At 36.5% G+C, this 23,733-nt stretch overlaps 2 protein-coding genes across 2 annotated transcripts; one reads left to right on the top strand and one right to left on the bottom strand.

Annotated features, from left to right (window-relative positions):
- Positions 1-3,519: 3,519 nt before the first annotated feature.
- LOC122667527 (senescence/dehydration-associated protein At4g35985, chloroplastic-like) lies at positions 3,520-6,938 on the top strand. The gene is made up of 5 exons (XM_043863829.1): positions 3,520-4,172; positions 5,411-5,538; positions 5,710-5,876; positions 6,051-6,135; positions 6,605-6,938. Exons 1-5 carry the CDS (start codon positions 3,597-3,599, stop codon positions 6,765-6,767), a joined length of 1,119 nt encoding a protein of 372 aa, XP_043719764.1. The 5' UTR covers positions 3,520-3,596; the 3' UTR covers positions 6,768-6,938.
- A 182-nt stretch (positions 6,939-7,120) lies between these two features.
- Positions 7,121-9,720, bottom strand: LOC122667528 (clavaminate synthase-like protein At3g21360). The gene is made up of 3 exons (XM_043863830.1): positions 9,282-9,720; positions 8,933-9,186; positions 7,121-7,644 (listed from the first exon to the last, which is right to left on the bottom strand). The coding sequence occupies exons 1-3, from the start codon at positions 9,666-9,668 to the stop codon at positions 7,284-7,286; spliced, it is 1,002 nt and encodes a 333-aa protein (XP_043719765.1). The 5' UTR covers positions 9,669-9,720; the 3' UTR covers positions 7,121-7,283.
- Between the last annotated feature and the right edge of the window lie 14,013 nt (positions 9,721-23,733).

Consider the following 23,733-nt stretch of genomic DNA (forward strand, 5'->3'; position numbering starts at 1 on the left):
TGACATGGGAGGAATGGCACCTAACATCAGCCAAGATTTCCAAATTTGAGTGTGGCCGTAGCAAAAATAGAACACAAATACACGCAATGAGTGTTGCATTGCACACTTGAGCCACGACTCGCCATGTTCCAGCCCAACGCATGTGCACATGTTTAAACAAAACTCTGAATCCCCAGAGACGAGATCTTAGTGAGCTTTTCTTTCATGGAACACTACCTTTGTAATTCCCATTCTAATGTATAAGTCTCACTCTACTATTTTCCAAATCCATTGGAGAATTAAATATTTTCCCCTCATTTGCCTTGCAAAAGCAACATTGGGAAGGTCTTGGGTTCAACGATTATGAGAGACAAAACAAATAAAACACAAAAGAAGGTATATTAAAATTAATTTTTGGTAAGTGGTTTTAAATTATTATTTTTTTTGGGGGGGGGGGGGAATTGGAGAGCTTTAATAGGGAGGGGGATAGGGGATGGGGATAGGCCCCAAGATGGTTTGAACTAATGATCTCTTATTTGATTTTAAAATTCAATTAAAATTATTAGCAATTGAGAACTAACGATTAGTCCTTAATTGATCTATGCCTTCTCTTTTAAAGAGAATACTTATTTTAGAGATTACAAACTAATGGTTCAAACCGTCCCAAGTGGTGTGATCCTAAAGGGTAGTCCTTTAAGTTACCCATATTTACGCATGAGAAAATCTCTACTAAAATTTTTCTTAATTGCATAAAAGGATATCTCTACAAAAAATATAACCTGAAAACACCCAATCGGTAGATGTTTTATTATATTTTCTCCCCACACTACTACCATTTATAATAAACCTTCGCAACCATGGAATAAAATTCACCGCTAAGATTTCGATCTGCTATAATTAATCACGAGAGTGTCCAAGACTTTGAATGGCCGAAAAACATTTGAAAACTATTTTCAAAATAATTTAATTTAATAATAATAAAATAAAATTCTCTTTTACAAACACTTTGTAAATACCAAGGCCTTGGATTTGGCACAATCAAATCCGACAACTCGTTTTTGGATGTTCTCCTTATACGGGCAGTGGAAACCTTATTGAGCATCACATCTATTATTATCCGGATTACATACACCGAGTGGCCGATATATAGTCAGTCCTTTCGGTAGACATCAACCATTGACTCACCACAAATGCACTCAACACGAATAAAATAACAAGTATCTCTCAGGTATTGAAAAATTAACTACCAGAGATTCTGCCGCAGATCAAAACACAGCGGTGAATAATCCAAGAATCTCTGTGGATCAATGTTCAACACTAAATGTGCCCGTATTTACATTTTTGCCCAATCCCTATTGAACGAATGTACAATACGGCAACCATAGAACATATTACCCAACTCTGTCCAAAGTTGTAAACAACAAACGATATAAAATGGGCAGTTGCATTGAATAACAATTATGACAAACACATAATATAAGTAAATCAATTAATTAATTTAATCACATTAAATTGGGTTTGATGGACACACATAATATGTAACATATCCAACAAATTTTTGCTTCATCCCAAATTTAATGTATGCTAGTGATAGGTGGTTTATTGTGTTGATAGACCTATCTTAGACAATGGAAATTGTAGGGCATTCTCATAAGCCCAAAACCATTTTGATTAATGAAAAGAGTATTCATTAGGTGTTGAATACTGGGAGTGGGTGCTCCCAAGTACTGAGTGCTATCTTGTACTGGAAGTATTTGCCCTCTCAATTTTATACTAAGAAAATTGGGTGTGGATGCTCCCAACTGTTGGTCTAGCGAAGTTGAATATTGAACAAATACGAAGCCCTCAATGGCATTGCTCTGTGGATGTAGACAACTTGTCAAACCACATATACCTTGTGTTGTGCCTGTCGATTTTTTACATTATATCTGTATCAACATTTGAAGTGTATGGGTTGCAGGATGGTTGTAAACACCTGGTGGAGCCTTTAACACTCAGGCTGGGGTGCATGGACGACTGTGTGATAATTAGTTAGACTCCAGCAGTGGTTGCTAGTGTTTGTGTTGGAAGGAAAAATTGAAAGAAATTATATCATTGATTCACCCCCCGGATGACAGCCATCAAACAATAAATCATTTAACTTGAAATCAAACCGTTTAACACCCTTACTACTACTAAGAGGTGGCAAACACCAACACGACCTGCTAACTCAATAATTAACACGATATGAAATTACAAGTTAGGGATTAGAGTAATTTGAGACAACACATAATAACATGATATGATCAGTAGACGGGTCGTGTTTGGATTGAGGGTGTTTGAGCGGCTCAACCTATGATTTACCTTTTTAATAGGAGAAACTTATAAATAAATAAAAAAAAAGGAGAAAGAACGTTACCTGGTCACGTGTGGTGTGTGGCCCCTGCACCTAGACACAGGGCCGCGTGAACTGATTGTCACGTCCCCATGGAAAGGCCAAAATCCCTGGAGGCGAGGCGGTCATTTTATGTGTCCTTGTGTTCGGGCGCAAGGGCCGTGCACCACACCCGACCAGGTAGCATTCTTTTTCCCAAAACGAATATACACAATAACAATAAATGGTATGTTAAGGTCAAAGTTCGACGAATCTGAACATGAAAGGGTATTTATGGAAGTTTAAAAAAATGATGGAAAAGGTTGGGTATGCTAGCGGTATACCATATGTTAGCACCCTATGTGTCTTTCTCTCTCTCTCTCTCTCCCCCCCCTCCCTTTGAAGGGTAAGAGAGTCTTTACAAAGGAGGGAAGAGAGAGATAGACACATAGGGTTCTAGCATATGGTATGCCGCTAGCATACCAATCCCTCTCCCAAAAATGACAGATGTCTATCACCTAACCATATGTGAAGTGTACATGTAGGGGTTGGTGATCCAGTCTCGTTTGTTCAGGCCTTTGCAATCGTGATCGTCTACGGCCTGCTGCTCGTAGCGGCCATAGCAGCGCACTAATGAGGCAAGGCGTAATGACCGCCTTACCCCCACTCAGGCAAGGCGCTTGGACAGGGGTAAGGCGGTCATTGCGCCATGCCTCATCAGTGCGCCGCTCTGGCCGCTACGGGCAGGCAGGCCGTAGACGATCTGGATACTTGCAATTGGCAGTTGACACTCTTTTAAGAAGTGAGCTGTGGCTGTGAGACCTGAGAGACCATTCATTAGTGGGTCAGCAACTACGCATCCTGTCTCCTCTCCTCTGAATCACAATTCACAGACCCTAAATTGGAAAACAAGCCTTACTGTCGCAGCAAACATTAACGACTAACTCAGTAAACCACAAGGATAGTATCATGAAAGCACCATTCCTTCCCATTACATGAAACTATTCTCAGGAATGGTATAAAGGTTGCAAAACATGGAATCAATCAATTAAAGAATAACTTTCAAGTAGGTTCTTAAACATGGAATCAATCACAGCATTACTTGTTGATGCTCTCTTACATCCTTTTAATGTCATTCAAATATTTCTTCTGCTTATTAATTACGCTTCTCTTCTGCAAACTTTCTTTCATTTTCACCTTTTTTTGGTCTTTCAAGAACTCTTCTGCAAAACTTTCAAATACAGAGAAAAACAGAGTCGAGGAAATGAGTTGTTTCAGATCCCCTCGTCGCAAAAATAACTCCCATGATATGGCCTTTTCATCAAAACAAGAAAACCCAGAAACCAGAAGACGCAGACAAGAAGTATTGTTGCAGATACCAAGATGCACAGTTCATCTCATGGAAGAAGGAGAGACAGCTGAACTGATCCAAAATGGATATTTCACATTAATCAAGCTCACTGAAGAGAATATTAGCCTTGCCACAATTGTCAAAGTTGGTGATGACCTTCAATGGCCTCTCACTAAAGATGAACCAGTGGTGAAGCTTGATGCTCTCCATTATCTTTTCTCATTGCCTGTGAAAGATGGTGATCCTTTGAGCTATGGAGTCTCTTTCTCTGAACAATCTCGTAATGAATTGGGTGCCCTGGATTTATTTCTGAAGGAGCATTCTTGCTTTGCTAGCAGCCCCTCTTCTACTCAAAATGGACTTCTTGATTGGAGGGATTTTGCTCCAAAGGTTGATGACTACAATGGAGTCTTAGCAAAGGCAATTGCTGGAGGAACAGGCCAAATTGTCAAGGGAATTTTTGGATGTAGCAATGCTTACACCAAGAAGGTTTGACTATAACCTCTGGCTAATATGAAACTTTTACTAGTCAATATTAAGCTTTTTATAGGTTAGTCATTACTTTAGGGAATTAAGTTTCCCTCCAAACATAGAGGATGGTTCACCCAGCATCCTAGGGTTTTATTATGTTATAAAATATCCTCCCGATACCTTTTCCCATCCTCTCCCGCCCTGCTATCCTATTTACCGTGGATGGAGGGAAACTCCGTCGTAAAATGATTATAGCATGATAAAATATGAGTATTTCCAATAAATGAAATTATTAAGTAAATTTTTTATTAAAAGATTAAATAAATTTATGAGAAACCCAAGTGAAAGGAATACTTAAACAACAACATTCCGTGAGTAAGAAATTTAAATGCTTGTAGGGGTCTCTGTGTGTATGCGTAAGAGAGAGAGAGAGTAGTTGCTGAGTCATGGTTAAGAAACTCATTTGTCTAGGAGTAATAGCTTATGCTTAACCCACCCCACCCCGGACCTTTATCCCCTGAGGTTCACTGACCGGTACGGTTGTGCGGTTCCTCTCATAGGGGGGCTGAAATGACCATTCCACCCCCTAACCGAACACACTGCCCGGGTGGGGTCCACCCTTTTATTAGAGGCACAGGTAATCGTACTGGGCAGGGGAACCGAAGGTGATAAATATTCACCCCACCCCCCCCCCCCCTAAAAAACAAAGAAAGAAAATCTAAATAAATAAAAACATGTGAAGTTTTCATCTCATTATATTATTATTTGATGTATTAATCTTGGTAATGTTATGTGATGAGAAATTTAAAAGAACAAATTTAAGTTTAAATCAATAAATTGCTTTGGTACTTAAATCTAAATCAAGAACTAAAACCATACCTAATAATATCATTCCCTCACTAACTAATTTCTGTTTCCCTACAACAAATAAGAAAGAATGTTTTTTTTTTCGGTAGAAGATAGTATCTTATTCACCAAGAGGCTGGTTCCAAGAAAAATAAAAATTACATCTAAAAAGCATATTTACTAAATATTGTTAGAAATTTAAGTAGTTTATACAATCATGTTGAATAATGATTATTGTATTTTTCTTTTTAGATTTAAAACTTTTTTACTTCCCTTCCCTTTAATTTCTCTTGCAACCAAACGGAGTCACAAGTTTGCATACAAAAGAGCATTTCAAATAGTTGAAATATAAATAACAGGTTAGAAACAAAAGAACATATATGTGTATAATAACAGCATGAAAATTGCAGGTTCAACAGGGAGGAGAGATGATTCTAAGTCAAATTGGGGAGAAGAATGGTGTTCCTGCAATGGAAAACAAAAGCAACAAAAGTTCTGGCAAGAACAAAAATGGTGGAATCGAGAAAAACTTAAAACGGTATAAAAGAATGGGGGACCTGGGAAGTAAGCCTTGGTTCCCAATATACCCTGTTCCATAGTGTCTTAATGGATCTAAGGTGTCAATATCATTATATTTCTGCTTCACCATTTGCATAATAGTTTCCCAAACACATAATTCATGTATTCATTGTTGTTGTCATCTGTACAGGGTGAGGAAGATATCGAAGATGACAGAGAGAATGAGTAAATCTCTTCTAGATGGAATAACGGTAGCTACTGGATCCATGGTGGAACCTGTGGCACGGTCCCAGGCTGGAACGGCATTCCTAAATATGGTTCCTGGAGAGGTCCTCTTGGCTTCACTTGATGCCGTCAGTAAGTGAAGCCACCTCTGTACATGGGTTTCAAAATGCATAAGACATTTTTTGCTTGATGCATTTGTGATCATGTATATAGTCATTTGAACATTTCGACAAACAAATTGTAACTTAATTTGTCCAATGACTTAAGAAAGATGAAGTAACCAGATTTTCCATCTTGGAACTTCAGACCAGGTTTTGGATGCAGTCGAAGCTGCTGAAAGACAAGCTCTCTCTGCCACATCTGTTACAGCAACTAGAATGGTCAGCCAGAGGTAAAAAACTGACGAACTAATCTTAGCACCACTTTGGTCTCACCTTGCATCAAGGATATTTAAAAATCAAGACCTATACTGAACTTATAAAACCTCCCAGGTAACCTAGCCTTGGACATTAATTTAAGAACCTTTTCTAGTTTCCTTTTCATGACCATATAAGATAATCTATTCTAACTTATGGGAATTTAGAGAGCAAATAATTATGAAACCTTTTGCTAAGTGTCTTGACCAGTTTCATGTATGACAAGTAGTTCATACAATTTTTCATTGTTTACAAGCCCCCCCATCCATTGTATTTTACACTTAAAGTTTCATTTGTAGATCCAACCATGGGGTCACAAGGACAACTCTTAACTATCTAGTTTTCTGATCTTAAAGACACAACATATTGATACTTTTCACAATTTTGTTTGATTAATTTTCTTGGTCTACCCCCCCCCCTCTATGATGATTGTTTCTATGCCAGGTTTGGGGAGAATGCAGGGGAGGTGACGGGAGATGTCTTTGCAACTGCAGGGCACTGTGCTGGCACTGTTTGGAATGTCTTTAAGATCCGGAAGGCCATTAATCCTGCCTCTTCTGTCCCTTCAGCACTAGTGAAAAATGCAGTAAAAAATAGAAAAAAGTAAACTCTACTCAGACCTGACAAAGCATCTGATGACACTGATCAAGTATCCAAAATCTCCAAGCAATGGAATGAATATTAACTATGTGTACTGCCCCAGCCAAAGAATTTCATCGGTTTAAATATCTTATTTGGGTCCTGATAAATTGATAATAGAGGTTGATATGTTTTTAAATTGTGTCCATGGAATACTGATGAACTTGCGGTCATTTTCTCAATGAAGTTCATAAATTTCATATCTTTGAAGTAACACATTGTGTCAGCATGTTCTGAAATCAATCAAAGATTAATAGGATTTAAAAAATAAAAACAAAAACAAAAACAAAAAATACTAAACACAGATAAATAGGATGCATATATGAAAACAACTGGTGATGAACCTTTTGCCATAATAAGAAACATAAGCAGTTTAATTGTAACTATTCTCTCATATCTGTTTATTTATGCATAATGGTGTGTAGGAGGTAATTAATAGTACAAGTTGGTAGCGGTGCACAGGAAAAGAGAAACTGCGCCTACACTACTTGCATAGTGAAGCCAGTATACGACGAGGTGGTTTGAATGATCGTCGAGCATGAAGGACCGCCAAGTTGTCTATTAGTAGGATGTCACCCTTTTGCCAAGGAATGGCAACAGATTCATTTTCCAGGATTGCTAGGCAATCATAGATAATTTCTGATGGCAATGGTGTCCCATCCCCAAAAGTGACAGCTTTCACAGGATCATTCCGTGCATCCTCCCAGCCTGTATAAGCAGCTACCATGCTATTAAACCAAATTTTGCGCCCTCTTGTCTGTTCAAATTTAACAGCAGGGATTGGACCCATTACTGTTTTCACTCCATCTTCCATCCATTCCAGCTTCATACCTAGTCGGGCAGCCCTGTCACATGTTTGATTTGTAGAGTGACGAATTCATGATTACAAACAATGGTTTTCTTCTTTCAGGGATTAACACCTCTCCCAACAAATACACACAAAACACACACACACACACACACACAGAGGGTCATAGATGATGTGAAACTCATCAGATGAATTCAATGTTAGAGAAACGATGGAGACAGTTTACAAATTGCAATCAAATAAAACCAAGATAGCATAATACAATACTATTAACAAGACGATATAAACAGTTTACAAACTGAAATCAAAGACTACTAAGACATACAAACTACATTATGTTCACCGAAACTGCTCCATGAAGCTGACTTATCTTATAGAACAAGCATTCTCTTCCTCCATTTCACTTTGACAAGGATATTTTGATCCCACTGACAAGCCCCATAAGAAAACATTGGGATCCTTTTGTTAGGGTTGTCAATTACTTAGATATTCAGATAGAAAGGAATTCAAGGATTTCTGAAAATAAATACTCTTCCGGACAGCCTATTCATACAATAAAACTATGATGGCTCTATCACATATGACAGTTTTTGGGTCAAGTTCTCATGCTCAACTTCAGAAAAGCAGGTTCCAGGACAGCAATAAGTTATCAGAAAGTTTAGTTGCAGCAGCAGTTTCTGTGAAGGCAGAGACATGTTTGCTTTGTTTGCAAAGTATTGTGGCACAAAGGATACTGAAGCTGCTATTTGGTTCATGTGGCACTGTTGGATGGAAATTTTAAACAAAGGATACTAGCCACATTTGGAGGCTCAAATGTATCATTTATCAAGAGAATACAAGAGTAAGTAGCAAGCCTGATGGCCTTGGTAGTCTCTAAATTGCATTGAAGCTGGTCTCAATGACAAGGATAAGCTCCTAGAGAGAGAAGACCAAGATAACTTTGCTAGAAGACAATCTAGGATTTCCATTTCCTCCACAAGAGAATAGAGAATTTCTGTATACAGTATATAATATGGATCCTTCTTGATCAAGTTTCACATTCCACCCACTCATTAATAAAATTCCAAGTGCACAAACATAGATGGCCCCAGGGAATCTTAAAACAGACAAAAATATAAAACAGAGAAGATAATAAAAAAACGAAGCTTTTGGCATGATACTAGGTGATAAGTGATGTAGGACATGACAAAAAAAATTCTACCCAATCACCCAATGCATCAATCAACCAAATGGAAATACTAAAATTTATTTCTCAGATTAAATGATTAAGGACAATTAGTTTAGAAAAATAATAGTGAATAACAGAGAGGAAGGAAAAACCAAACCTTTCCTCTGCTATGCTTTTATCGGTGGTTAAGAAAGTGGATTGCCACCCACGACCGATGGGAGAAGAAGGATCGTCTCCGACCCCTAATATCCTGGTATAAATCAAACCCAACTCGTCCAGCTTCTCAACGAATTCTGGGTACTTCTCTTTCATCCTGTTGTAAATAAGATGACTGAGAACTATGGGAGTTTCACCTCCATTGGCTGGCTCTTCCTCACAAAAGAAAAACAGCTTGGAAGGGAACTCAGGAACCTGTTGCATAGAACAGAAAGAAGGTCAAAAAAATTAATTAAGAACTCAATAGAAAACATGGAGAAATACAATTTTTGAAGAATCGAAATTCCAACCTGAGCCATCTCATGGTGAAAGGGGATTTTCTGGTCAGGAGGGGATTCATTGGAAGTGAAGACTCGACCGACGACTTTGGTGCGTGGAGCAGCTCCTCCAACATAGGGTAACTCGTCGTAACCGAAAGCCTGGACAACATGATCGAAGTCGGAAGCTGTAATGACTGGGAAACCTCTCAGAAGAAGAGCACCGCTAGTATGGATCAAACTTTCTAGCCATGATTTGTGTTGGGTTATAGCGCCGATGAATCGAGGGAGATCGAAATCAAAAGTAGTTTCGGGAGAGACAATCGCTGGGAAGGGGATCCCATCAAAGGATTTCTGATGAGGTATACTAACTTCCACCAACCCCATGCCGGAACTTCCTTTTCCTCCTTCTACTGGCATTTTAGCTTCGTTTGCTTCGATTAACGACTTCCTCGCCAAGATTTTGTTGCAGGTATTGAATTATATATTTAAGCCAATTTCGAAGATTTGAGAGATCGAAACGGACAAAATTAAAACACTTGTTGGGCTTTACTTGGCACTATACTCCAGTACTCCCCTTCACCCACCCCCAACACGGATTCGCGTCCAGGTTCAATTGCCGCGATAGCAACATTTGATATTTCCGCTGGGAATCGTATCACAAGGCTCTGGATCGAACTCAGTTCGAGACCAGGTTCGACCCTGATGGCTCTGAAGTCTCAACTCTGAACCCAACTCATTCAAAGAATTGGTACTTGCCAAATCTTTTTTGGGAAGAGGATTTTTTTTGGAGAATCAACAATTAGATTGCTCAATTATATTGAGTGTTGAATGTGGTGAGAATCAAATTTGTGATGAGTTTCATCTCATTAACTCATTCACAACAACACAAAGGAGATCTCTGATAAGATGTAGAATGTAGATAATGGAATGAACCTCAAACATGAACATGCATGGGTAAAGTTTCATTTTTTAATTTTTAGTAATTAGTAATATTCATGGCTTAGGTTTTCTCTTTACATAACTAGTGTACGAGAAGACTGATTTTATTGGGCAGACTAGGTTCCTAACACATTCTCTGGACCATAACTTGATACAATACCCTTTCTTATAGTTTGATCAATCCCATAGGAATCATGTTTGGAATCGTATTGATGGTCATAGTTATAAACTCTAATCTATGACGACTCTCTTTTTATTCGTTCTCTCCCAAGTAGAGAATGTTTTCGTTTGAGAAACAAATCCCATGTTGTCATAAGTGTTGGATGTGTGTGTCCATCAAACTCGGTTCAATCTGTTTTGATCCGATTTATTATATATTAAACATTCATACATTTTTGTTTAATATGATCATCTGTGATATAAACTTTTGAGCAATGTCTATCCATAAGAATTACTTTAAATTGGTAGTCTCGACTAGGGTTTGGGTTGGACAACCCTTATCATATGGTCATCACATTGGGTATGCCTAGACATATTTGATGTTGGGGTACGAATGCGAGTACACACATGTTAATGTATGTATTGGCAAATAATCTTATTTTGTCGATTTTCTCATGTATTACTGTCAGATGTAGGTTTGGGATAGACCATATGTCACCAAGACCCAATACCTGAGAGGGCCTTATCACTGTATGATGTGAGCGTATTCTTTGGTTCACCAATGACCGCGGTTCAAGAGAACTAAAGTCAGTGTTTTGGGAATGCATAAATATTAGGTGAGTGACATTCAACATGGTCACCACTACTCGATTGACGAACATCAAGGGGAATTAGACTGTGGATGGTCGGATTTGAATCAGGATCCTATACCGATTTGTTAAATGGTTTTGCAAAACATATTTTTACATAAAATGATAATTTATAATTATGTATTTGATTAAAGAGTTTAATCGTGTTTTGTGGATTCTGATCACTTACATAGATGCTCCAATACGGACATGTACCATGGAATGGGGTTTGGCAGTGTACATGCCCTAGATTTCATGACGATGATGTTGTTTAGTGGAGGGTTAGGGCATAAATTGATATGCAAGGGTATTTTTGAGATTTATTAATTAATACTTAATTTATTTAAACTAGTATGGGCTTGATGCTAATTAATTAAAGGTCCATTAATGTTTAAATTTATTAATTATAAATATTCCCTTTTAGATTCTACTTCATCACTAATTAGAACCTCATCAGGGTTTTAAGTCAAACATGAGAGAGAGTGTCAAACTCTCGCTGGGAATGAGGGAACTTCTGTGAGTTTCAACTATTTAAACAGACAATTCCAGCCTTGGACGAATTTTTCTGCTCCCCCTCTGGAATGCCCCTGGCTCTCTCTCTCTCTCTCTCTCTCTCTTCTCCTTGGTTCTCTTGCTCTCTAGAGTTGTGAGATCAGGTTAGGATTTTGGATACCTGATTTTTCGGATTGGATCCAAGTTTTGGAGAAGAAATTCTAGTTTGGCTTGAGGATCTTCTACTACATCAAGGAGATCCAAGTTGGGGCTTTCTTGAACGGCTCGTTAGGGGAAGAACCATTATTTGGAGGAGGAGCAACACTTGAGGCTCTATAGGTTAGTAGATCTTAATATTTTGTTTATGCATTAAGTTTATTAATTATTTGGTAATCATGGGATGTGAAAGAAATCCAAATCGATCTATTTTTCACTACGTATTCGGATATGGGATGGATCCCTCTTTCCATGCATGGGATGGGAAGGAGATGACCTACTCAATTCTTGTGGATCCCATAACAATATATAAGAGATGAGTCACATATGCATGTATGTCTCACATTAAGAAAATAGATAAAGAAACACTCCCAAAAGAAAACAATGTTTATCTCCACTCACGTTGCTATGTGTGTGATTGCATAGTTGAATTGGTTCTTGGGATGGTTGCCGATAGGTCTCGTCGATCAATTGATTCTATTCTACGACTGTTAACCCATACACACGTGTTAAATTATGTTTAGTGGAGGTGGGGACCTAGGGTGTTCATAAGGTTAGGTTAGATTGGGTTTTAAAACCAGAATTGGCTTGACAGCAACTCTGGTCGATAAGAGTGGTCGATCCTACATCGACCAGAGTGATCGATCAGAGACTGGTAGTGCTTAAACATGTAATGTTCCTGAGAAAACCATTCTTTGGTAGATGGGAGTGGTCGACCAGAGACATTGACCAGAGATTTTGCAACAACAAAATCAAATAGAAAAACAAGGTTTTTGGGGGATTTTTGGTATGGGCTCGGCCATTTGACCACAGGGATGATGTTTACTCCACCTAATTCATAAATTTGAAACCCTAATTTGGCCTATGGGGTGGTTAATTGATGGATTCAAGATGGGATCATCCATGCGTGGGAGTTTGGGTTCCCAATCCATGGATCATTCAGCCATGCATGGCTGGGTTTGGTTTCTAAATGTGTCAATTTGGTATATAGGATGAGGATTGGTTACTAATTAGGTTAGAACATGGTTAGGTTTAGGTTATTGTGACTGAATTAAACATGCATGGGGTAATTTAGCTCCAATTTCATAAGTTTCCAATTAATTCTTATGAAAGCATAATAGGTAATAGTTTTCCTAAATTTTTAAAGGCAAAAAGTTTCATACACGGTCGTGTATAAGAGGAATCTTTTACACTGGATTTTATTAACCGTTAGATTCAAGAGTTTTAATTTGAACCGTTCAAGGATAAAGTAGGGTATATACTCCTATACGGTTACATTTTCAAATACGTATAAAAGATTGCCTTTTATATTTATCAATAATAATTAACAAAAAAAAAGAACGAAACAACTTCCATTTTTTTCTCTGCAACTCCCTTTTCTCATGCTAAACATAAAAAAATCCATTTTTTTTTCCAGTTCTCTGCAACTTCCTTTTCTCTTGCAAAAGACAAAAAACGAAATAATTTCCTTTTGGTTTCCTTCTCTGCAGCTCCCTCTCTCAAATACGTTCTCTTGCAAAAGAAACCATTGCTTAGGGCTTTCTCACGGTCCAGGTAAGCTATCATTTTCCACTCCCTATTTCTCCAAGAACAACCCTGTTTGCTTGGTTCCATCGAGGAGAGGCATCGGCTGTTCCCTTCCAGAAACCGAGTTTGGCTAACTCTTAGGTAGAAGTGAAGAAGTAAAGAACAGAAGGAAAAATGAAAATGGGTTTGACTGGGGTGTGAGTGAGATTCGTTGATGGTGGTGAACAGATGGGTTTAGGGAGTAATGGGTTCAGTGATGAGTGAAAGAAATTCAGAAAATGGAAGGAAGATGGAGAACCATGGCTGGAATTCAAGCAAAGAGAAGAAAATAAAAACAAAAAACGGGAAGAAGATGATGAACCACACTGGCTGGTCGCCTCCCCCCGCTCAGAGAAGCCTCGGCTTCACTGTCTCAGATCCTTTTCATTCCCTCCTTCTGGTTCACTCTCTCTGCTCTCCTTTTATGCTCTCTGTTTTCTCTTTTTTTTCTTCTTCTCCCTGGCAATCTCCACTCCTCCCTCTCGAACTGCCGTGGAAGCTTTTTTCCCCGCGGCTAGAAGAGGAATACGGCTGCTATTTGGGAAGGTGAAGGTTCTTCCAATCCGCGCTGTTGAGATCTCTCCCTCTCTCTCTCTATCTATATATATTATGGATTGAAATATGGATTTCTCTCCAGATTAGTGTTGCGAAGAAGAGGAACTCTACTGCAACACTATTTTCGCAAAGAGGGATCAGTAGGGGTTTTAAAACCAAGAAGTTGGATTCGCCCTAGACTGTTGGATAATGTGCCGGCGTGAGGGTGCTCCGTCACGTGAGACCGTCGCCGGCGTGAGAGAGCCGTTGTACTGTTGGTGCAAGGGTTTGATCATCGTGAGAGAAGAGAGGAGAGGCGTTGAATGAAAAAGGGAGTTGCAGAGACGTGTTTTGTATTTTTTTTTTTTAATTATTGTTGATAAAAACAAAATCTTTTACTTGTATTTAAATAAGTAATTAAAAGATAACCGTATAAGAGAAGTTATCCTTCGACGGTTCAGATTAAAATGCTTTAATCTGACGGTTACTAAAATCCAATGTAAAAGATTCCTTTTATACACTACCGTGCATGAAAACCGGCCAATAGTCTAATCCTAAACCTTGAAGAGAATTGATTAATTAGGTTTCACTTAGAAGTTTAGAAACAAAGGAATTGGGCTCCAAGCTTGGTCCTTTACAGTCAAGCCGATCAATAGTAGAGAACCTAGGTTTAGCATGTAATCTATGGAATTCCACAGAATTGAAAGAGAGGGAGGGAACATGAGATTTTTACCCTTTATTTCTTTAAACATTCGTTGGTAGTTTTGGGTCAACAATGCTAGTCTGTAGCAATTTAAGGTCAATCCGGTCCTGCCCGATCCAATCAGGGTTGGGCCGGGCTAGGGTAAACTCTAGCAGGGCCGGGTTGGGTCAATGGTTTGTTAGGCCCTGATAGGGCCGGGTCGGGCCTAGGCTGAGTTAAAAAACCTTAAGGTTGGGCTAGGGTTTAGGGCAAGCCCGGCCCAACCCGGCCCGTTGACACCCCTAGTTACAACATTTTTAGTATATTATACTATTTGTATATCCCATTTAACTTGAATAGGTTCATGTTGCTATTGAATATCAAGGAAAGAAGTTAGTATGGTACAAGGAAAGAAGCTAGTTGGAGAGAAACTCCTTATAATTGTACAACATGCTAAGAATTTTTTGGCTGATGTAAATATAAAATTTGGATCGAATTATCTATTGTTCAATATGTTTTATGATCTAAATATTAAATTTGTTTGGTTTTATCTTATTGTATTTCTATTTATCGTTTTTTAAATAGATAAGGAACAATGTATCAAATAAATAGACAACAATGTCCAATGTGTCAGAAAAGCTGTTTGCAACTAAATAATATTTCTTACCTATAACACTTTTTTTAGCAACAGGTATTTCTTTCCCTAGTGAACATAATTCCAGTTTTTAGGACAGAATATTCCATCCCTAATTTAGTTTTTTTGCGACGGTTAATAATGGTTGCTAAAAATATATGAATAAAGACTGTAAATAAATGTCCCTAAAATGTATTTTACGGTAAATAACCATCCCAAAATAGTAATATAGAGACCGATAAAGCTGTCTCATAAAGAGAAGCTTTTATAGACAGCAATTTACCATCCCTAAAACCATTATAGTTAGGACGGAATATCCCGCCCCAATTAAATTCCATTTAGCAACGGATGAATTAACTTTCTCTAATAAGCCTATTAGGGAAGAATGTTATTTTCCCGTTGCTAGAATTTGGGACCCTTGGTATAGGGGACGACAATTATTTCTGTCCCCAAAATGCTTTACCAACAGAAAATTCAGATTAGCGACGGTTATTTCCGTTGCTAAAAACCCAATTTGTTGTAGTATGAATACTCACTCGAAAGCCAAAATCTATTTCATCTCATCCCTTAGTCCTGTCAGTAAAACAAGTCTTGACCGGGCAGAGAACCTGAGAGGAGAAAATTTCCAAAATATCTACCTATAACTAGGATTAGACCACACAGCTTGTTAATGGGTCAGCCAATCATTGCCATGTGACCCATTGAAAGGTCTGCTATGGTCTTTATTAGTTAAGTGATGGTCATGCATCAAAGGGTGATCTGAGGACATTCATCCAATAACTGATAAGTCATCTTATTCTCATGATTGTAATGTATTCAAATACAACTCAACTCAATTCAGTTGGGATTGGGTTCATAGATATTTTTTCATCAATCAATTCTATTTAAATCCATATATTTTACTAGTTTCAGGTTATTCATATCTTTCCCCTCAACATTTCTTTTAGATTAATTTTAAGTAAGTCTATGACTCATTTAGCACCTTTAATATAAATCATATCACTCCTCATTATAATGTGTTCAAAAGTCTTTATTGCACATGTCAATGCCACCTCAAACAACTTTTTCTAACTTTTTTTTTCGGTGAATGAAAAATATGTTAAAGGAAAATAGCATAATACAACACAAAAGCTCAGAAGGCTAACCATAGGGGATCCCCAAAATAACTCGAAGAAAGCAAACAAAAAGATGACACAACAAAAAACAAGGGAGGGAGAAACAACTATCAAAAGGATGACACATCAAAAGCCGTGGATGAGAGAAACAACTAATTAACAAAAGGATGATACATAAAAAATGCGGGGGAGGGGGAGAATAAGGGGGATATCCCAAGAAGAGGTAAGATGCCTATGACTAGGAGTATCTGGACTTGTCATACGAATGAGAAGAAGTCTATTTCTTATCTCAAATGAGATGGTTTCCCAAATCTGCTCAATAATATGTGTCAAGAAGGTCCATCCTCTTTTCTTTCCCATTAAACGTGAAGAATGATAGCAGACAGGAAAGGCGAGCTTAGCTACGGAATCATAGGTTGTTTTGCCACTGAAAATTTTCAAGATCTACTTCCATTTTCTCGGAAAGGGAAGGATATTTCTATGATGGGGCCAACACTTATGGAGAACACATTTCCAAACAGATTTAGAGAAAGAACAAGAGAAAAAGAGTTGCTCCACATTTTTGTTGAGAGTTCCAGTAGAGACAACAATTGGAAATTGAAAGATATATTTTGAGAAGCCTTGGTCTGAGTGTCAAGCGCTCGGTTCTTCTTTGTTCTCCAACCATGAACCTGGATCCGAGTGAGAGCACTTGGTTCCACCTAATCATGATCCAAGTAGAGGCACTCAGACTCGCCTAATCATGTGCCGAGTGGGAGTACTCGAACTCGCCCACTCATGTGCCGAGTGGGAGCACTCAGGTTTTCCCTTGGTGCATACTACTGATCGAGTGTGCAAACGCCGATTGAGAGTGCTCGACCACATCTAAGGCACACCACTCGACTCTTGAAGATTTGTCTCTAGTCGGCTTTGGGCTACGACTTGGTCCGATCGATTACTCTTGTTGTCTCTGGGCTGCCACGTTTCATTCCATTATTGGTCTATTATTTCTTGACTCATCAGAAATAAATTTTAAAATATGGTATAATATAATGTATGATGAATTTCCTATAATATTCAGTGACAATTTTCTTTTCAAAGAAACAAAAATCCTATATAGTTTTTTGTTTATGTCAAATAACTGGTTGAAATAGAAAAAATGGTGAAATCAACCTTCATGAGGTCCCAATTGTAGACACCGATTTGGAATTTAGAAGGGTATTTTGGAAAATACTAAAATCTAAGAGGGTATTTGTAATCCCAAAGGGGAAAGGAATTATCCAAGTTTGTATCTACGATTGGGGGCACCCGAAACATGGTTATAGCCATATTTTGAGGAATAGTTTCCTTGGTTACCATTTTTTTGGTAAAATAGCAATTTATTGACGAAGGAACAATGTTCCAACAAAGTCCAAATACAAGGATAAGGTAATACAAGAAGAGGGCTGTGAGAACCACAGAATATTTTAACACACCCATGTAAACTCTACACTCTATTTTAACAAAAAAAAAAACAAAACAAAACAAAAGCCACAAAAAATACAATTTTTTTTTAAGAAAAAATTTCATGTCATTGAGAATAATCGCACATATACATGTAGCATATACCTTTAATGGCATAATTGCCTTTATTTAGGATCTGCTTATGGTAATTAACACCAGTTATTGCTACTTTGCATCTCCTTTTTCAAAAACAAAACTGTTAAAAGGAAAACTGCAAAGGTATAATTTATTATTGGGAAAAAAAATGCTAATCGGTGTTGTGCCTCAGTGTGTACCTGCGTCCAGGCACACACCTGGTATTTTCTGCCTTTGCAAGGAATGCACCGGTCATGTCACACACGGATATGCTTGGCGTAGGTACATGTCGTGGCACAACACGAGTAAGCATTCTTTCTCCATTTATTATTAAACTCTTTGTGGACGGAGTTTGATAAACATGTCTACCAACATGTGCCTTACTTTTATTATTAGGTTATTGTTATTATTAATATTAACGAAATATATATTGTACTGTCTCTCCATATAAAATATGTTAAACTCTTAAAATAAAAGTAATAATGTATCGAAAGCTATGTTTGGCTAATAATAGCCAAGATGTGCACAAGATATGTATGTGCTTCTACATTAGAAAAAAGAAGAAGAAGAAAGAGCCAGTTGATTGAACTATTCCCTGATAGATATTCTCACATTTAAATTATGAATGTTGTTTTAATTTTATTTCGAGATTTAAAATTTTAAAATCTTTTAGTCAAATTATTCCATGAGGAAATGACAATGACAAAAGAGATTTTCTAGGACATGAGAGCCCTCTTTTTTAAACAACTCATACAAAGAGACTTGCCAATAGTCAAATAATTAGTGAACCTCTGGAAGATATTTAGAATTAATTAAAAGGTTTTTTTTTTAATCTTTTTTTATTGCGTGACCTTTGGATTTGTCTAGAGTCATTGTATGTTTTCGACCATTCTTAAACAAGGCATCTTACTTTTTTTTTTTGGGATAAATAAGGCACCTTACTTGAAGCCATTCAAATTGTCACATGTCAATAAATTATTATCTTTAATATAATAAGTGAGAGTTTCCCATGTCATAAGAAGCCAGATCATGATCCCTTATCTTAATATTTAGGATAAATTACACATCACCCCTTAGTTTTCAAATGAAACTCAAATCATCCCCTAGTTTTTGAAAAAACTCAAATCACCCCCTCTACAGTAGCAGTGTTAGTCTGCTGTTAGTTATTGATGTGAAAGGACTATTTTACCCTTATACTAAAATATTAGATTTAAATTTACAATACTATTCGTCCTTCATCTTCAACATTGGTCAAGGGTAGTTTAGGTATTTAAATTTATTTAACTGGCTGACATCATCACTTAACATCATAAAACTAACGGTTGGGACTAATTTGTCATATTGGGGTCGAAACCAGGGGGTGATTTGAGTTTTTAAAAAAATTAGGGGGTGATCTGAGTTTCGTTTGAAAACCAGGGGGTGACGTGTAATTTACCCTAATATTTATAAGGAGGAGCTCAATCTAGTTAACCCCGTATAAAATCATAAGAAGCCACATCATGATTCCATCTGTGAAATGATCAAAACCCCCGCCTTGTTTTACTGGGCTGGACCCTTCAATTCCTGCCAAGGCTGGAGGAGAGCCAAATTGGGTCAACTAGATTGAACTCCTCCTTATAAATATTAAGAATAATCCTCAATTTTAATTTGAATTTTTTTAAAATTTTTGGTTAACTAAATGAATTAGAGAAATTATTAATAATCATGCATATTTTAACTACAGATAGGCAAAATCCTAGGTCTATCAGACAAAATTTTGATGCTACACTTGTAGAAGGAATGTTCTTGATACAAGACTGGCAACCAAGGAAATGGATTCGTAAAGGTTATTTTAGAAAATACTAAAACCTAGGAAGGTATTTATGAACCCCAAGGGAAGTGAATTATTCCTTTCTGCTACAAGAGTATCAGCAAAATTTTTTCCATATCTAGATACCTCTATAGTTTTGAGGCCCTTAAAACTATAGAGGAACACCTACACTACATGGTCAAGAATTTGTGATTACATTGATTGTTAAGATGTGCTCATGTATTTGGATCTTGATCTTTTGGATTTGTAGCATGGGACATGCCATTAGCACCCTAAACCTACGTAGAAGTCAATAATTAGTGGTCCTAGACCTTATACTTATAAAAATTATTAAAATCACATGAATTATTATTATCATTATAGTTTTTTTGTTTTGTTTTAATGATATTAAATGTTATTGCCTTTTTTTTTTTCTTAGTATAATATATATTTATTCATTTATTTTTTCTAACAAGGGTAAATATTTTTGGCAAAAGGTTTTATGCATGGCTATGTGGGTACACAGTCGTGCTTTCAACCGTTGGATTCGGGAGAGAATAGGATGTGTTATTATACTTCTGCCCCCACCCCTTCCAAAGATTGAAAGGCACGACCGTGTACGTACACGGCCGTGCAAAAAAATTGGGTTCATACTTTTTCACATGTTTATTCAAAAAAATGTGCAAGGCTATGATAGATTTTGATAATGACATAAATATAAGTCACTTTCAAATTATTTTTGAAAATAATTTTGTATCCCAATTTATTGAACTTTTGGAAATAAAACAAGAAACAATTAAAAGAAGGTGTCAAGTTTTAAATACACCTATAGAGGTGTCATTTAGATGGTCCTTTTAAATAATAGAGTAATAGTACTAGCTGGTTGCACACTTGCACTCTATAACGTATATCAACAAGATTTAAGAAGACAATACTAATTTACAGAAAATGCCAAACACTATGACTTATTATATAGATCTTTAGAGTTAGTAGAAGCCATCATATCCCAATAGTGTATATTTGGGGTCCAATATGAAATCATTTTTCATAAAAGCTGGGAACTCTGCACTAGTTTTTTTCTTGTATTCACTACGGAAAATGGTTTAGCTTAAAGTAGTACCAAATTCTTTTGTAGCGCCAACATTTGATCAGAAAAGCATAAAAAAAGTGTACTACAAACTAAAACTGAGAAAAAAATATTAAATGGTGGGAGACAGTTTTCCTTCACCCATGGTCAAGGGATTTTCTCTTGACCGAGGGCGGTCTGTTGGTATGCAGAGGGTACCAAGGAACAATCAAGGGATTCAACTTCCTATTGTAGGGGTAGATCATTTATGAATTTCGATGAGTTTATTTTTCCTTCTCCTATGGTCAAGAAATTTTATGGTGCGAAGGTATTGTAGCAATGCAAATACAAAAACATAAATAAATAATAATAATAAGCACGTTGGTCAAGTGCTCACTTGCTGAACGATTGGTGTTCAAGTCATGGAAACAACCTCTCTAGTAACAGAGGTACGGCTACGTACATTTGACCCTCTCCATACCCTGCTAAACGTGGGAGCCTTGTACACTGGATACGGGCTTTAGTTTTAATAATAATAATAATAATATTGCCGCACAGTTTCTTTTTTTTTTTTTTACACCTGCATCTAGATTCTATTAATATCTAATGCGAAAAGTCTACATCTACAGCAATAAAAAAATATCGTCAAACTATAAAATTCACCTATATTTTTGTTGGTTTGAGTTAAATCAACAACAGCCCATTGATGCAGGCCTAGATTGAATCTTGAACCCTAGCCCAATTCCACTGTGTGGGTCAGCATCATCCTGGTCAAATTCATAAAGCCCAAAATTAGCTCAATGTTCAACACCAAATCTTGGTAAGTTGATTAGAATAATCCAGAATTATACTTGCGCACATATCTCTACTTCAAAGGAAATTTTAGATTATCTTCATTGAGAATTTAGAAAAGTACAAAACATAAAAGTTGTAGCCCTTTGAATCTTCTTTCAAATGACTTTGTAATGATGTCAATCCAAGCTAAAATGAAGGAGTTATGCCTTTTATACTGAACACATGTAGTTTACTTCACCTATGACCTTCATCTCCTTTGTGTCTCTTCATTTTCCAAAATTAGCTTAATGTCCAACACCAAATCTTTGTAAGTTTATCAGAATAATCCAGAATTATACATGTGCATATATCTCTACTTCAAAGGAAGTTTCGTATTATCTTCATTGAGAATTTAGAAGAGTACCAAACATAAAAGTTATAGCCCTTTGAATCTTCTTTCAAATGATCGACTTTGTAATGATGTCAATCCAAGCTAAAATGAAGGAGTTATGTCTTTTATACTGAACACATGTAGTCTACTTCGCCCATGAGCTTCATCTCCTTTGTGTTTCTTCATTTTCCTATAATGTTCATATTCTCCCATGAAAACTCTTGGGCAACAACAAACATCTTCTAAAGTAGTAGCAAGCATCTTCTAAAGTCTTCTCAATTAGGAAACCCACTTCTACCTTGGAGCTTGCTTCAAGGCATATTGGAACAACTCCTATGTCTTAGAATTTACTTTTGTTTATTTGTTTTTTAGAGTTTTATTTCCGTTGAAATTAAACAAATAACCTCAACTCTGGAAAACTCAATGTACTTCAATGGCTAACATACCGTAGGAACTTTTAGAATTTCTTTTGTTTTGCATATAAAAGGCTTATCTATCTTATTTGTAATAGATTGAATTTGATGAATGAAAATTACTTTGAACATTTTCTTAAAACTATGCTGAGTTCTCTAATTTGAACGTAGAAAAGTTCAACTTAGAAACCCTTGAAGAATTTTTTTTTCTTCCTAGAAGAGTAGGGGTTTTGTTCTTCACTTGTATCCTACAAGAGTTGCAAGTTTTCGTTGGAACTGCAATCATCCTAGAAAAGTTGCATTTCAACCTCATATCTATCCACATCCATTTCTTTTCAAAATTCTATTCTTGCTTGTGCACCACCTTCATGAACCATATCAAGCACTGTAGAGTATTTATCTGAGAAATATTTATCATCAAAATTGTAGGGTCATGATTCTTTATTCAGTAGGCTTTGAAAGTAAGTCATTCACAAGATATATTCATTTTACTAAGATCACGTAGATTTGAAATTATTGCACATCTTATGTTTGTGTTTGAACTTGTCTAGTTCACTCTCTTAATCTGTTTGTAAAAAGCTTTCATTCCCCATAAATTTTGTTTTTATTGATTAAAAACAAATTTTCAAAAACTAACAGAAAAAAAAGTACCTAAGAAAAGAAGTAATTGTCTCTGTCTTAGCTCAGTGGCTCCTATGACGAATGTCTCGGGATCTAGGACAAAAACATTAGCCATAAAACTTTTTAAAAAATAGGTTAATTACATAAAAAAAAAATTTATTTAAATAATTAAAAATCAAAATGGCTACATTGTATGGTTGAATGGAATTGAATTAAAATATATAAAAGTGTCAATCACTTAGATAATTATGGGATCATAGATTAGGATTTTAGGGTTACAAAAAAGTAAAATGGCCCTATATGATGATATCCCTACATTTCAATATTTTTAAGAAACCACTACAATGACCCTTTTAAAAAGCATGTAATGGGACCCACTTCAATTATCATCTGAAGCTTTTTAATTATCATCACAAGCCGATATAAGAGACATGGGCCATTTACCCATTTCAGACCATCCATGTGACACATACATATCTTAAAATATTAAAAAAAAAAAAAAAAGATCTTGCATTTGTGGTCATAATTTTCCGTTGAGTGAGGGAAGAAAAACATTTTTTTTTCTTTTTAATGAGAATTGTGATTGTGATTGATTGATATTACGGCTGGGCAAATTAATGGTAAGTGCATTGTCTTGTAATATTTTTTATTGGGTGTTCAGTTTGTATTCTGTATTTATTTATACTCTTTTAGTGAAGGGTTTTTTTTATTGCACACTCTAAAAGTAGTTAAATAATTTATGTCTTTAATTTTTTACTGATATTTTACATGTTTACTTGAAAAGTATGGCAGATAATGACATTTTTAGATAATGACATAATGATAGATTATTTTTTAAAACTTTTTTCAACCGTTGACGTGAAGAATTTTTGGATAAGAAAGAATATAAAGGTGCCAAGTTCTAA

The sequence above is a fragment of the Telopea speciosissima genome, chromosome 7 (assembly GCF_018873765.1).
Source record: "Telopea speciosissima isolate NSW1024214 ecotype Mountain lineage chromosome 7, Tspe_v1, whole genome shotgun sequence".
NCBI classification, from domain to species: domain Eukaryota; kingdom Viridiplantae; phylum Streptophyta; class Magnoliopsida; order Proteales; family Proteaceae; genus Telopea; species Telopea speciosissima.